At 38.2% G+C, this 15142-nt stretch overlaps 1 protein-coding gene across 3 annotated transcripts in view; it reads left to right on the top strand.

Annotated features, from left to right (window-relative positions):
• Positions 1–15142, top strand: part of ST7 (suppression of tumorigenicity 7) — a 133606-nt gene that overhangs the window by 61516 nt on the left and 56948 nt on the right. For 2 of the 3 annotated variants that reach the window (XM_030257307.4, XM_030257316.4), the window contains exon 2: positions 14185–14267. In XM_030257307.4, the coding sequence (XP_030113167.1) occupies positions 14185–14267 (83 nt within the window). Of the gene's footprint in view, positions 1–14184; positions 14268–15142 lie in introns of those variants that run through there. The other variant, XM_030257325.4, reaches the window with a different exon arrangement.

Genomic DNA, 15142 nt, shown 5'->3' with positions numbered 1-15142 from the left:
AGCAGGCTGTGTAACCCAGGAGGATTTGCTTGAATTATTCATTTGAATATCTGTGCTATGTATTTACTTGTAATTTTGCTTCAGTGATGCTCAGTTTGCCTAATTTGCCAGAATGTCCCAAAACTTGAGTATGGGAAAAATGTCAGCGGCCTTGTGTGGTGCTTCAGTTCTCCTCATACATACCCGTGTAGTCAGCATTTTCTCACAGCAAAGCAGCATTGATGGCAGTGCAGCTGGCAGATGGGGCAAAGACAGCTTTAGTTTTCTAAACAATGTTCTCTTGCCATTTTATTTCTTGCTTTACCTCAGAGGAACAATCAAGCATAGGATTAAACATCTTTCCTTGGTTTTGAAAGCCAGTAAGAGCAAGATACTTAAAATGGCAGCAAAAACAACCGCAAGTTGTTTTGCTTGGTTTGAGACTAACTAATCTCTGAAGGATTTACCTGTTTGGTGGTATTAATTTAACTTGGTAAAACTGGCAATATTGAATTTAATTGTGTAAACTTGTACAGGAAAAAAAAAAAGCAAAGCAGCTTTAGGGAGAAGATAATGATTCTGTGCTATTTATTTAATTATTTTTTTTAAATTACTGTATTTCATGAGCAGCAAATCTGGAATAGTTTCCTCAGGAGTTTTTCTTTCCAGAAAAAGGTAACCACTATTTTAGAGAAGTCTGGAAGCTTATTATAATATTTCCATTTCAAGAGATGCATTTTTCCCACAAAGCCATGTTCACAACTCATAAGGTAAAAAAAATTTGATTTAGTTATTTAATTTAAAAATTAAGTGTCCTCAGGAGAAAGAACTTGTTAATGGAAAAAAAAAACAAGAGTTTTAAAAAACAATTAAGTGTTGTTTTTAGTGTTATAATTTGCTGAGAAAATTGTGTATGTTTTTGGGAAAGGGTTCATTTCTTTCTTGAAGTATTCATGCATCAGTAAGCAAATCTTGCCCCACTGCATGTTAGACAGGTACATTTTTTAATACAGCTACAAGACGGTAACATCTCTTCATACCATTTCAGGCTCACAGACCTATGGCATTTCCTGCCTTTGGCTTGTGCTACCAGTGTCAACTGAGCTTGGCTTTGCTGGAAAGCTTTGGTGTGTTGTTTCCTTTGGGCAGCAAAGCCTTAACAAGCCCTGATGGTTTTCCTTAATTCCCTAAATGATGTTGTTTCCCATTTTCAAAGTTTGGCATCTTCTTGCTCAGTGGCAGCTCTTCACCATGGGAAGGATTCATTGCATAATATGAAAAAGAGCTCTTTCAAGGGACCCATTCTTTAATAGTGCCAATGTTGCTGGAGCTTAAAGAAACCTCCTTTGGGGAGCTGTTTTTCTTTTTATAAAGTAACAAAGAAAAGAGGGAGATCATAGTCAAATACAGGGAGACCCAAACCCAACACAGTAGGTTATGTGTAGTCTTCACTTTTTCTGCTAAAAATGAGTTTTTCAGTCTGCAAGTCTGCATTAGTTTCTTGTTCTAATCACCTTTACATACATTCTCATGCTCTATTTTATCTCCCAACCCATTTATATATAGTGTAAAGCAAGCAAGTTTGCTTCACAGACCACCATGGGTGTAGACTACTGTGCTGTCCTGGGACAGACTGGACCTAGATGAGGTCTGCTGGAAAGTACTGGATGTAATGCCTTCCTTTGGGTATAGTCAGATATTTCCAAGGATGACACCACCAGAATCAATCCTTGGAAAAGGACGGAGCAGTTCACTTTGCTGGGGTTTAGGTAGGTGCTACGTGCAAGTGAAGACTCAAGTAGTGGGGCCAGAAGTTAGTGCAAAGATCTCTGCTGCTTTTGCACACAAAAGGTTACTTAGGTCTCTTCCCAAAGCACAAGCAGGGATCCAAAGCACTGCATGGAAAGACTGCAGGCAAGCCAGCCATGAAGCTGGGAGCAGAAGCCAAGATCCATTGCAAGTTCCATGTTGCTCCACTATTATATATCCCTAAACACGTCTCTCTAATGAGCACATGTAGCCAGAAAGTCAGCTGCCCTCTTGGTGGTATTTTGTGCTTTGAATAATGAGCAATAGGGGTTTTGATGGTCATTTAAACGCTACAGTTCCAAGTGCTTTGACACACTTAGCAGGTTCTGAATCTCTCTGTTTCTGAGCCAAGTGGCATTTTGAAAACCATTAAGTACCCTCCTACAATAATTTTGCATTCCCTCTTTGAGCTTTCTGTACCAGAGCCCACTTTGAATTTATTGCTGTATTGATTTTGGTATTCTGCCACTCTCAAAGCTTTGTTCTCGATTTTTCTGTTGAAGCAGTTGCTCATTCAGATGTGTGTTCAGAAGGGAATTGGCTCCGTGTGCCACACACTTGGGGTCACGTTCCTCTTAACTCTCCCTCGAAGGTCAGAAAGAAAGTTAGTTCCTGACCACAGGTGTAGGGACAACTGGAAGTGGATGGGAGGTCCCTCAGCTATTGAATCCTTTTGCCTTAGCATCCCCTTACAAAAAAAAAAAAAAAAACCCTAGAAACTTTGGTACTTCATTTAGGGAAAATATGACAAGTTTTAGCTTTAGAGACTACTTTTCCAGGGCGATTTAAATAGGTCAAATTAATGGACAGTAGCAAAAATTCCAGTGCAGTGATTATCATAATTAACCATCAGCATCTGAAGATTAGCATAGCCATGGTTACTAGTCCTAGATACACTAAATGTGACCAGAAGAAGAACAAGCAGATTCAAGAAAACCACAGCATTTTGATGGGCTGGTTTTGCAGCATGGCCTTCTCTAGTCACCAGGTGCAGTGATGAAGTAGCACTCAGTCATGTTTGGAAATCAGTAGAAGCAGTGACCACTACATGTGCTCAGGTTTTATCAACCCTAGAGAATGGAAAGCTGGGCTCCTGAGATTTGTCTCACCTCAGTGACATTGCCTGTCTGACCAGACTTCGAAAGCCACTTCCTAATCATAGACATTCAATTTGAGCCATCTTGGCCTGGTTTTTGAGGAACTTGCAGTGTCAAAGGGGGAGCTTGCAAAGCGGATCTTCAGCCATTACTTGCTTGTTCTGCGACCCAGATCTGCATGATGCAATGGAATGGAAGGGCAGAGTTGCTGATGAGCCGTGCTTCTGGCACACCCTCCCTTTAGCTCAGCTACTTTCTCACAAGCAGGTTTGTAAAATCTGTGCAAAACCAAAGGCACAGGCATAATCTCAAAGGGAAATACTTTTAGGGTTTTTAAATGTTGCTTTCTGTATCATTATTTCTAGAGCCCAGCTACAGTTTGATACAGTATGGCATGCAGAGTATTTCCCTAGAGTTATTCACTAAAATGTTGGGGTGTGTTCTTCAGCTCCTTGATGTCTACCTGGAGAATTCAGACAGGTAAATGAGCGTTTACTTCCACACATTCCCAGATGTATCTAAATGCAGGAGCATTGAATTTTCAAGTTAAATACAGCTTTGAATTTTCAAGTTAGAGGTGATACAGTATGTGAGACACGAACAAGGGTGAGAACACAGGTTACACTAAGTACTGTGTGGGTGTTGCTTCTCATGCGAGTTTCACATCTACCGAGAGTGCTACATTTAGCTAATTTAGTCCTGCATTTTTCACTTGTCCTTCCATGGCAGTTGGCTTTAGAGGAAAAGAAACCTGACAGTAGCTGGCAGGTAGCTCACAGTGCTGGGGTTAATGTGTGGTGGGGGTGGTGTTTGTGAACAGCCTGACTGCTGCCACAGGTAGAGTACCAGTTTGAGTCCTGCCTTGCAAGTCCTACCTCATCCCTCCTCTGGTCCCTCCTACCTGCATGAGGACAATCACCTCTAAAAAGATTCAGTAATTTTAAACAGAAGAAAGGAAAAATAAACACACTTTTGGACAGAATGCTATTTCAGTTATTTTCTGCCAAGTCAGCCACAGTCATGTCTGGAATTAAAGCCATCAACTGTTCAATAAGAAAAATAGTGGGTGTCTTGCACTGCCTTTTCTCATGGGATTTCATCAAAGGCTAAACCAAATAATAGCATTATTGTTAATGTTAATGAGGTAGACTAAGTGGCATTTAATGTTAATATAGTCTTCTCATGAAACAAAGCAAACTTTAAAACTATGGACAGTCTGGTTTTGTCTAGTGGACACACAGGATTTTTAGAGGAAATGGCACTGGAGAGAGACTCATTGCCTATGGGGGACAGGAGGACCACCCCAGCCACAAGATGATAGTTTTTAAAAGTCTAGCTTCCTGCTATATGTCCATAAGTCTGTGTGAGAGGGGTGCTTCCTCAAACTCCACTGCATTGTTTGCTTTGCATTTGGTTCGAAATTCTTAATCTGGAGCTCATTCTATTGAAAATCTTTATTATGCAAAATTCCCCCCTGATGTTTTTCTCCTCATCAGTCAGGTCCTGAATGCAGATTGCAGTTCTGTCTGCAGAGTTACTCTAGAGCCTTTTCCATTTTAGTAAGTGCTGGGTAGCCCAAGAGACTGGTAGACAATGGAGATTATACAGTACTTGTCAAACCTGCTACTCTACTTTCTTTGAAATACCCCAAAATGGAGGCAAAGAGGTAAAAGTTTTCTACTTGCCTTGTCTTCTTTTTCTTTTAGTACAATTACTGTATGAGTCACACAGTGCTAAGAATATTTTGAAGGGGAAAGCTGATTATTAAGTACATAGCAATAATGAATCACACTTGGTGGAAAAATAATTTTCGCTTAATTTTTGTGCCACATTACCCAGGCCATCAATTACTGGAAAAAAATACAAATCCCTGCCTCATATAGAAATTTATCAGAGGTTGAAATTTCTTATGGGAGAAAAACGGCACAAACACCTTCTTGATTTTGTAAGTAGGTGAGTTTTGAATGACAGGATAATGATATCAGCTATTATAGAGCTCCAGGGAATTTCATGATGTTGCTGGCTCGAATTATGAAAGTGTTTTCTAGTCACCTCTATTCCAAGAAGCTCCTTGCAATTTCTTGTATGCAAAGAGATCAGCATCTTATAGTAAATCTAATTTGAGAGTCTCTATAGAGTCAGACTGCCAAGGTCAGGACAGAAATGTCTGGAATAGAGTATTGCTCCAGAATTTAAAAAAAAATGTTTAGTCAATATGCAAATTTCAGCCCAGTTTCCTGATTTTTTTTTTTTTTTTCATTGCTGAGACAATTCCGTTCATTGCAGAAATCATGGTGCTCCTGTCTTTTTGTATGCTGAGGAATGCAACACACAAGCAAGGATGGAAAGTGTAGCACTGCTCATATCTGTTGGTTTAGTGCTCCTATCAAATCCTGCCTGGAAGAAAAGGAGGCACAAAAGGAGGCTGCAGAGCAGCTGAGGGTGCTTTGTTCATGTGTCTCTTTTGTCTTGGCATGGCAGTACCTCTTCTGAGAGAGGTTCCTGGATAATGGAATCCATGGGATATTTTCTTTTTTGTGGAATGCTGGTGAAAACTCTTCGCATGATTTGTCTCTTTAGAGCAGGTTAGCCTTTGTTATCTCTGGCATTGGAATTAATCACTGTGACAAACTTTTAGTTTAGGGTATTCTTTACACAGCTAATGAACCAACATCAAAAAGATTTAATGGTGCAGTTACCTCCCTGAGTGTTGCATGAAAGACGAGGGTGAAACATACACATTCCATTGAGAGAGCTGTACTGATCTGGAACAAAAGCCCTTAATTTTCTTAAATGACTCCAGATAATTAGGTTTAGTAATTGGCTTTTGTTTTAATACAGCTTTGAAAGGCTAAACCACATAAGTCTATGTAATGCCTCAGAATAATCAGCAGTTCAGGTAACAGGTATGTTTATCTTTGTAAGGAGTGCTTGTCCAAACTGAGTAAAGATCTGTCAGTTCTGTTTATATGATGTTAAGAGTAGTCTTGAAATAGGGATTTCTTTGAATACTTTGGAGTGCAGAGTGGAAAACAAGGTATTTTATTACAGTGTTTAAGTACCTTTTTTGCAATGAAATGCATCGCTAATGATTTTTAGTAGAGTCCAATCACTGTGCACCCTAAACTGAAGACCTAACAGACTTTAAAACATCTACCTGATAAACTGTGCAACAGCCATACTCTTGCCCTACTCTTGCTTTCTCTTACAAATGTGTATCCAACAGAAGGTAGAAGATGTCTCTGCATGGTGATACTCTGCAGTCACCTGAGAGACCTCTGGGGAATCCATCCTCATTTGCATCACATCAGGATTTCCTTTGCTTTTGCGTTGGGGAGTTCAGTGATACACATGCTCATGTGCGTGTGATTAGAAAAGGAAACCACAACGTAACTGTGGAGATGCTCTCTCCAGTATCTGGACTGGTTCTGCCTACAAAGGCATCAATAGAAATCTGAGAGAGCACTTCCTCATGAAGTGCAGTGCTGAAGTAAAAATTTGACAAGGACTCGTGATTCTTGAAATTAAATCTACAGGGGAGATGCGTATAATGACAGTGTTTCAAATCAACTTGCAAGCAACTTGATTTTAGAAGAATTAAAGCTGAAAGTGTTGCAAGAGAATTTGACTGACAACCAGGTAACAACTTGGCTTTATGCATCCACATCTCTAAAACTCCAAGTATTAATATCTCTACTCAACATGTCATTGCTCATCTTTGATGCCTCATTCTTATTTGACCCAGTCTTTCCTTTTCACTTGTACATTATTAATATCACTAGTCTGCTTTTAGCATTAGGACACTGTGATGGTCATAAAGAAATGCATAGTTCAATCCCTAATAGCTGAGGGCTGCTCCCTTGTTTTCTTTAAATGGAAATGCTGTGGGGATTTTGTTGGTTTGGGGGGAGGGGATGGGTGGGTTTTTTTAGAAGAGTTTCTGCTGCCAACTGTTAGTAAATCTTGGTGTTCATGCAGCATTCTCAGCAATTAACAGAAGCTGTGTAATTAATTCATGTTGCCACTGCACTGTGAAAGCAAGAGCAAATGTCCTATCCCTTGGCAGGGGTAATTATGTGTCAGAAAATTTGCATTATAATAGTGACTTGCATTCGGGAAAGTTGATCTTCTTTTCTTCATATTTTTACTTTCCCCAAATCCTCAAGATAGGGAGTTCATGACCTCAGACAAATGGAATGGCAAAATACTGTGCTTGGATGTAATTATACTAAGTTTGCTTTAGTATTTAAACTCCCAAGACAAAATGTGTTTCTTAGGGTGGGTGTAGTTCTAGTGCATTTTCTGCCTATGTCTAACCTCTCCATTCATGAGGCATAGTGTAGCTGTTGACCACAGCAGGACATTCTGCGAAAATATAGGTGGGAATGGGAACCTTTAGTAGCACCTTTCGTTAAGGGTTAATGGTTTGTGAGAAAAGGTTTTGGAGTATATTTGGTAGCTAGGAATAACTTCTGGACACCATCTCTTCCCAAATGACCAAAGCTGTTATTGTTGGCAGCCTTATTTCTCCCAGTGAAAAGGTACTTCTGACATGCAAAGCATCTCTTGCTGAAGTAAAAATAGCCTTTGTTTGCATTCATGTTGCCTGTGTAATTTATTGTGTCTTTTTTTACTTTTGCCGTTCTTGCCTCTATCATCTTCTGTCTATGCATGATAATTTTTACTGCTATTCCATTTTCTAATATTCTTTTAGCTCATCTCTGTATTTTACTAGTCTACCTCTAACCTGGTTTTCTTTTCTTTTTCCTTTCCCAAGTCACAACAGGGTCTTAAGGGCTTTTTTGTCTCACAGATCTGGTTTCCTTGATGCACCTGTATGCCCTTCTGCCCTCAGCTCTGTGTTGGTTCTTATCTCTTATCAGTTACATTTCCCTGTATACTATCTACGGTGAGGATAAGCAAAGTTACTGTAGCAGGCTGAATGGCTAATGCACTCTGAAGGATGTAGTGTATTTGTCTTAAGTCCCAAAAGCTCCACAGACAGCACAGACTAATTGCTGCTAGGAAGTGAGACAACAGTTTTGATCAATCAAATAACTTTTGGACATCATAATATCTATATTGACTTGGTGTTGAAAAGCAAGTCATCACAGATCTTTGCGTTGCTTTGGCCTTCAGATACTTAGTATGTTAGTATGTTTGGAAGAAGGATTAAATAGAATGTGTTTGCAATCCTTAGGCAGCATTTTTTTGGGAAAAGATAGACTGAATTTAGTAAGATTTGTTTCAGTTTTCTGTGCTACGTATAATTTGCTTAGGCAATTGGGTCACAAAATGGAAATAATGTTAGTTACCATTTCTAAAACTCTTTATTTTTCATTTATAAGTAAATAAACCTGAAAGTTTTTGACATGTAACTGGTCCTGTGTTTACTACCCTCTGCTCTTCTCTTTGGGCTGTGCTTTGTGGCTGAAAGCATCTCCCATCACACCAAATTTTTCTGCAGAAGACTGTCCCTACTCACTTACCCTTTTTATTGTGTTATTCTATTAAAAGGGAAACCGTGCATTTAAGGTGGAAGAGCCAAGTGTGTGGAAAGAAAACATGGAAGAGAGAGTGGTCTTCCATCCAGAAGGTTTTATTTCACTAATTTGAAATATCTGTATTGGCAGAACTTTGATTATGCACAACTATGTAGTTAATCAGAGCTGGAGTAACTAGTGCTTCACCATCTTCTCTCACCTGGGCTCTGATCCAGTGGCAACTGAGAGCTACAGGCTCCTGGCCATTAGCACAGGCTCCAGGTGCCTGAATGTGACTCTCACTCAGGCTTTAGGACAGGACTGGGTGGTTGAACAAAGTGAGTGGGCATCTGGATTTCCTTGTGCACAGATAAGACACCAGCTGTTTCTGCCTGAAATGACCACATGTTTATTTACAGGTGAGATTTTTTTTTTAATTTTTTGAAAACAGATCTAGACAAAAGGCCTTACAGAAGGAAGCTGCATAGCATCTGCAACAAGTAAATGGAGAATCTCTCTGCAGCATTTTGAAACTTTTGAATGCTTACTTCTTCTTTGGTAATTCCTTTAAGAAGTCTGAAGAAGTTGAAAAAATCTTGGTAGCTTCCCAGGGAAAATCCTGGTAATTGGTGAAAGTGCTTTTGTTTTTCTGAGATAATACTCTGTGCTAGCTTTAAATCTGATGGTGTTTGTATTTGCATTTAGCTGGAGATCATCACAGTATATAATGCATAATTCAGCCTGACCCTAGTGTGTTTTCCCAAAAGTATATTATAGGCAATAATCTTATGAGGGAGTGGTTTAGAGTTCAGAAAGTTTATGTACAAGCAGTTCAGCTGAAGTCATGAGTATGCAGTGTTTCATACTCAGAGAGGGAAAGTTTATACATTTAGTAAAATAAGTTTATTGAACTTAATTTTGCCCTCTTTGCTGACACTTTGGTAGAAGAGTGCTTCATTGCTGCTGCAACTTTGAACTGGAGAGCTTCATTAATCCAAGCAGAGGCCCCTGTGAAAAAAGCCAGTCCCTGTCCTGTCTTCTGTACCGTGTTGGAACAGCAGCCTGAATGGATGGCTGCAGTGAAAAGAAATTAAATTGCTGTGTCAAAGGTCTCCAACGATAGGTTTCATATCTGGTTGCCTGTGTAAGGGATTTGGGGCTCTTGGCACTGGTATTAAAAGAGTTTGCATCAGTCTGCATACCAAGCAAATATGCAGAGGAGAAAGTGCAGCAGAATTTCTTAGTGACTTAAATATTAAAGCCATGATGACCTAATACTGGTAATGCACTAGAAGGGCTCTGTGTCTATAAACTTATATTTATTTTCTGGCAATTTGCTCATATAAAATTAACTACTGTACCCAGTTATATTTTTATTTATTTAATTTATTTATATATTATTTATGCTTAACGTACTTTTTATTTAACAAGGTTATTGAGCTATATATAATTTTACCTGCTTTTTGAGATAACAAAGAAATGCCATAAATGATGCCATCCTGTCTTTGCTCAATCTGTTGGTGTATATGATTTATGTTATGTTGCTATTAAATTTTTTATTTGGACCTTACTGTACACTTACATCACTTCACATTCAGAAATAGGTAATGGGGCTGTCATTTTAGAAGATCTGCATGTGAGAATAGTTGGTAGTTTGCAGTGCTCCCTCCCCTAGTGACCTTCTAATGTAATTAACTGATGCAGCAGTTAATATGATACTTTTAGCAGTTCAGCCTTAGTGTTTTCTACTATGGTTCCTCACGTGCTTTAATTCTGAATGCCTCAAGGCCTTAAAGAAATTTATAAAGCAGTAGTGTTTTTTATCATCTTGAGTGATACATGTTACGTGTTTCAAGGATTTTGTTACTTGAAAAATACCGGGATTTTCCTCGTTTTTATTCCCAGGTTCAGAATGAATCACAAGTATTGGAAATTAATAATATATATAACAGGAATGAAATGGCATCTGCTTTCAAAAATGTTTCAATCACCTCTTTTGATTAGTCTTAACTGGGAATGTTAGATATAAATGTTAGATTTTGTAACTTGTCTGCTGTGAATTGAATGGGATGTAAATTCATCTCTGTGAGCATGCACAGTTAACGATGAAATAACAGTCCTTCCCTAGGTAGTATACAGAAGGATGAAATGATGTACCAGTGTAACTTAGGCACTTCTGAAAATGTAAATATATCTTATTCTGGATGTCTTAGATATTATTAAAATGAAAGCAATGAAGTGAAGGGAAGAAAGAGGGGATGGAGGGCCAGGAGTCTCTCATAAGTACATGTTTGGCTTTTCCAGACAGAATTTATGAGTCATGCTGATTTTCCTTAAAAAAATACAAAACAAGCTGTACTAACACACCTAAAATAGATCATTCACTCTCAAAAGCCTGTGCAAATAATTGGGATTTGACAGTAATTTCAAACAAGTTGCCACTGTACGAACATAAGTCAAGTTTCTTTGTCACTCAGGTCTCTTTGTCTAGATACTCATTACTTGCCCTTTTGAAGTCCTAGCAAGTTACAGACAAGAGATGATATTGTGAACTGAATAGCTGCAACATCTTCCCTTTGTGAATAGAAATAATTAGGCATATACTGGAATTCAAAAGAAATGACATACAGTACTACCTTTTGCTGATGATTCTGCCTGGCTTCTTTATTCTGCAGTCACCCGCTACTGACTTCAGTTCACATCTCTCAGAAATCTTTCTGCTCCTCAGTCCTGCTGCATCATCAAATGGAAATACAGGAGTAAAATACTCCTGTTCAAATTTATGCAGATGGACAGGCAGCATTATCTAATGGCTCTGCTTTGCTGCAATACACTCGGGAACCCTGATTCCACTGGGGGATAGAGATGTTGGATGTCATAGTGATTTCTTCACTGTTAGAATTCTGACTGTAAAGAAATGCTCCCTTTTGGATAATGATATATTTCACAATGTAAAAGTGCATTGATTTTTACTCTTGAGATTAATTATTATGAGAACTAGGCCTTGATGTAGTTTCTGCTGAAACAATGATTGAATTCTCATTGACTCCAGAATAAAAATAGTTGGACACACCTGCTTAGTTTTACTGTTTTGGAGATATGTTTCTTATTAGAAAGTGTTTCCTTTGGTTAATAATATTTATGGAGACAAAGGAACTGGGAGAGTAGCTAATAATTGGCTAAAGATGATACTTTTCATAATGAAATAAAATATTCTTATATTTAATGAGTGGGAAAAAAAATATATAAAATCTAAAAGCATCCAGTATCATATCTGTTCACCTTGCCAGTTCTATGACTAAGCTGTAAAAATGAAGAATTGCAGCAGCCTGTAGTAAGGAGGATAAAGGAGCACCAGTATACATGCAGGCAAAGAAGAAAGCAGTAACACTTGTGGAAATTACAGATAAATAAAATCCAATCTCCTTTCACATCTGAGAGTTTCTCTATAAACCAGTATACATTGCTTGTAAAGGAGTGGTGACAGAGGAAAGCTAGTAGCAATTCCTATGAGCCTCATTCAATCTACACCACTGATGAGCGCCATACAGCTAATTTGTTGAGAGGGCTCTTCCAAGAGGGCCTGTATTTCCCAAAACAATTGTTATGTGTGGAAGTCAATAATTATTTAAAGCAAATAGACTATATCCTTATAGTTTTTTATTTTTATATATTATTCAGTTGATGTGCTCATGTGGAATCTTCACAATAGATGCAGATGCCTCACAGTTTTGGAAATCAAATTATTCCCAGGGTATAATGGGAAATTTTAATAGAAAAAATTCCAGTATTCCATAAGCTGTGAAGCTGTGGTGGGAGAGTGGAAGAGAAAGATCCCCTGTAAAGTGTCTCACTGCCTGGCTTTTCATGTTATGTTGGCACGGCTGTAGCACTGTGTTACAAGGTAGAACACAGGCATCCACGTCCCATCATAGCATATTCTCTCTCAGGCATATCCTGACCTAAGCAAAGGAAGTAGTTTCACTGACAGTCTGAAATTTCCCCAGTGACATAGTTTGAGTATGTCTCTGGCTTACGTTTGCGCTCCAAAATGAGGAACGTTTCTTCTAAAATACTCCAGGTAGTTGGTGAAGCCAAAGTTATTTCAGTGTCTCCATTCCTTTTCCTACTTAGTAGGTGCTGTGGCTGAAGAAAGCAGGGATCACTATTTCAAAGTCTACTTTTATTAAATGGGAACCGAGAGGAGGAAGGATTGAAACTGTAGCTGTGTTGCACACAGCAGTTTGAAGGATGTGATGCTGATTTACAATAGCTGAGAATCTGGCATCCAGTGCATTTGGGACAATGTACAATGGCATTAAAACCCACCAGGTTTATTCTTTACTATATCAGCTTGGTGCTTAATGCCACTCCAGTGGACTAGGAAAGGACATTTCCATTTTAACACTTTACGCCTTCTTCAAGAATAATAAACAACACAGAAAATAAGCAGCTAAAACCCAAACAAAGCAGCTGAATTGGGCTTTAATCTTTTAGAGATGCATTTCTGGAAAACAGTTGTTTTTTGGGGTTTTTTTTGGTTTTTTTTTTACTGGTCATGGAAAATGAATAATGTTTGATGGTTTGTATTCTGCTGTTGTTGTCTCCTCTTAATTTTTTGGCTTCATATTATTTAATTTCTGCTAGGTGTTTTTTCAAAAGAGAGCAGAATGAACTGAGGGCCTCACACCTACACATCCACGTCTTTTATCAATGTTTTTTAATGACTAGTACTTTGCTATGAGCCTTCTAAATTTACCTGCTAAACTATTGTCAGTTCCCTCCCCAGTCCTGGATACATGTACATATACAAATATATATATGTGTGTGTATATACATAAATGTATATATACACGAGGAATTCTTTGGCAGTGGTTAAGGATGAGACCGGTAGGGTTGTTTACAGAAGGTATTCTAACCCTTTATGTGGTTTAATAAGGAATGTTTTCATTTGTCGAAGATGGAAGTGATAAAAGTTGCATTTCCTTTAAACATCTAGAATTTAGCAGAACTCCAGTTCTCGGTAGTAGCTTCTGTAGAGTCATCAAAAACCTAGAATGTTTTCTAGGTACTCTTAATAGGGATTTTTGGTGAGGGATGAGCATGACTACCTGGTCATTTTCTCAGGAGCTTTCAAGATGGAATATGAGTAGAAAAGCCCTTTGGATTTCCAGAAACCCATATAGATGGAATTGCTCATCTGACTTCACTTCTGCCCTAGATTCCAGATCATCTGGACAACTATCATGATTTTCACCCCTTACTAGGAAAGCTAGTTAGGTCTTTTTCTAATCACTTATTCACTGTTGTCATACTGAGTGGTTCACCAACTTAGCAGCAATAGAATTAAATAGGAAAATGCCATTATCTTCTACTTTGTAAGTGAGGAACCAAGGTAGTGAGAAGTAAAAAGCTTCATCAAGATCTACAGGATGTTGAGACAATTTTGAATGGAGGACATTGAGACAGACTTCCAAGATTTCTAACTGCAGTGAAGTAGCAAAGGCATATAATAAAATGTTTTCCGTATATCGTGGGGAATCCTAAACTCTATGGCAGTGGAGCATTGACTGAAATAGGAACGTCCCAGAAATGTGTGCAGCTGTTTTCCAATGCCTTGTGACTGACTTTGTTGTGAAAACAAAATTCTGCATGTGCAGCATTATCTCACGTTAGGCAGATGAACAGGATGTTATTTTAACTGTCTTTTTTATCAAAGCTAAGGTAATAACTTACCTGCAGTTGGGAGGAGGAAGACACATGTGGAGAACATGTCCTGCTCTTGTACTCATGGTTTTCTCTCTTTTCTTTTTCAGTGAGTATGTTTTTGAACACATTAACCCCCAAGTTCTACGTTGCCCTGACAGGCACATCCTCATTAATCTCAGGACTTATTTTGGTAAGTACTACATCTATTAATATCACTTTAGAATTTGATTTTGATGTCCAGAATTGTATTTCGGGCTTCATGCAGATTAATAGGTATCGTTTTTCCTTCTGTAAACTTACATTTCTGCAGCACATAAAATTTGTCTTTATGTCTCTTTCTGTGGGAATGAAAAAGAAAAAAAAGTTTCAGTGTTCTATCTTTGAAGATAAAAAAAGTCTTGAAGAACAGTGTGACTCACTAACAACTCTACAGTAATTCTTAACGAGTGTTTACATTTTAAGTGCTTTTCTTGACAAGTCCTACTGAAATTAAGAAGGCCAATAAAAGGAAGAGGAGGAAAGGTACCAACTATCTCAGCTTAGCATGGTCCTTTCAGAGAGATACAGCAGGATTTACTAGAGAAATACCAATTCTGGTGCCAGAATTCCAAGGGATAATTATTTCAGATCTTCACTTCTAGAATCTTTCCCAGTATATAGCTGCCTATTTGCTTAAATGCCTGTATTTTTAACCCATTTTAAAAACCCTCCTCCAATATGTAATTCTTGAGGGCTTCTTTATGCAAATTGATGCAGTGGAGAGAATCATAATACTATCACAATGCAGGAGTCCAAAGCAGAGCATTGTCTCTGAATTTTATTAAATATCTTCATAGAAATAAATGGAGATTAAAAATAATAGGAATTAACAGGGTGTGCATATATTTCATTGTATGTGGTTTGTTCTTGTTACCTCACTGCTGAGTTGTCTTACTGCTTACACAAATTAATAGTATAGCATAACACAGAACAGATCAGAATAATCCTCTAGTCCAGAGGCCTGATGACTTCAGGGCTGACAAAAAGTTAAAACATATTATTGAGGGAATTTTGCAAATGCCTCTT

This window comes from Taeniopygia guttata, chromosome 1A (genome assembly GCF_048771995.1).
Source record: "Taeniopygia guttata chromosome 1A, bTaeGut7.mat, whole genome shotgun sequence".
Lineage (NCBI taxonomy): Eukaryota > Metazoa > Chordata > Aves > Passeriformes > Estrildidae > Taeniopygia > Taeniopygia guttata.
The sequence above is the reverse complement of the archived record's forward strand: the minus strand, read 5'-3'. Positions and strand labels throughout refer to the sequence as shown.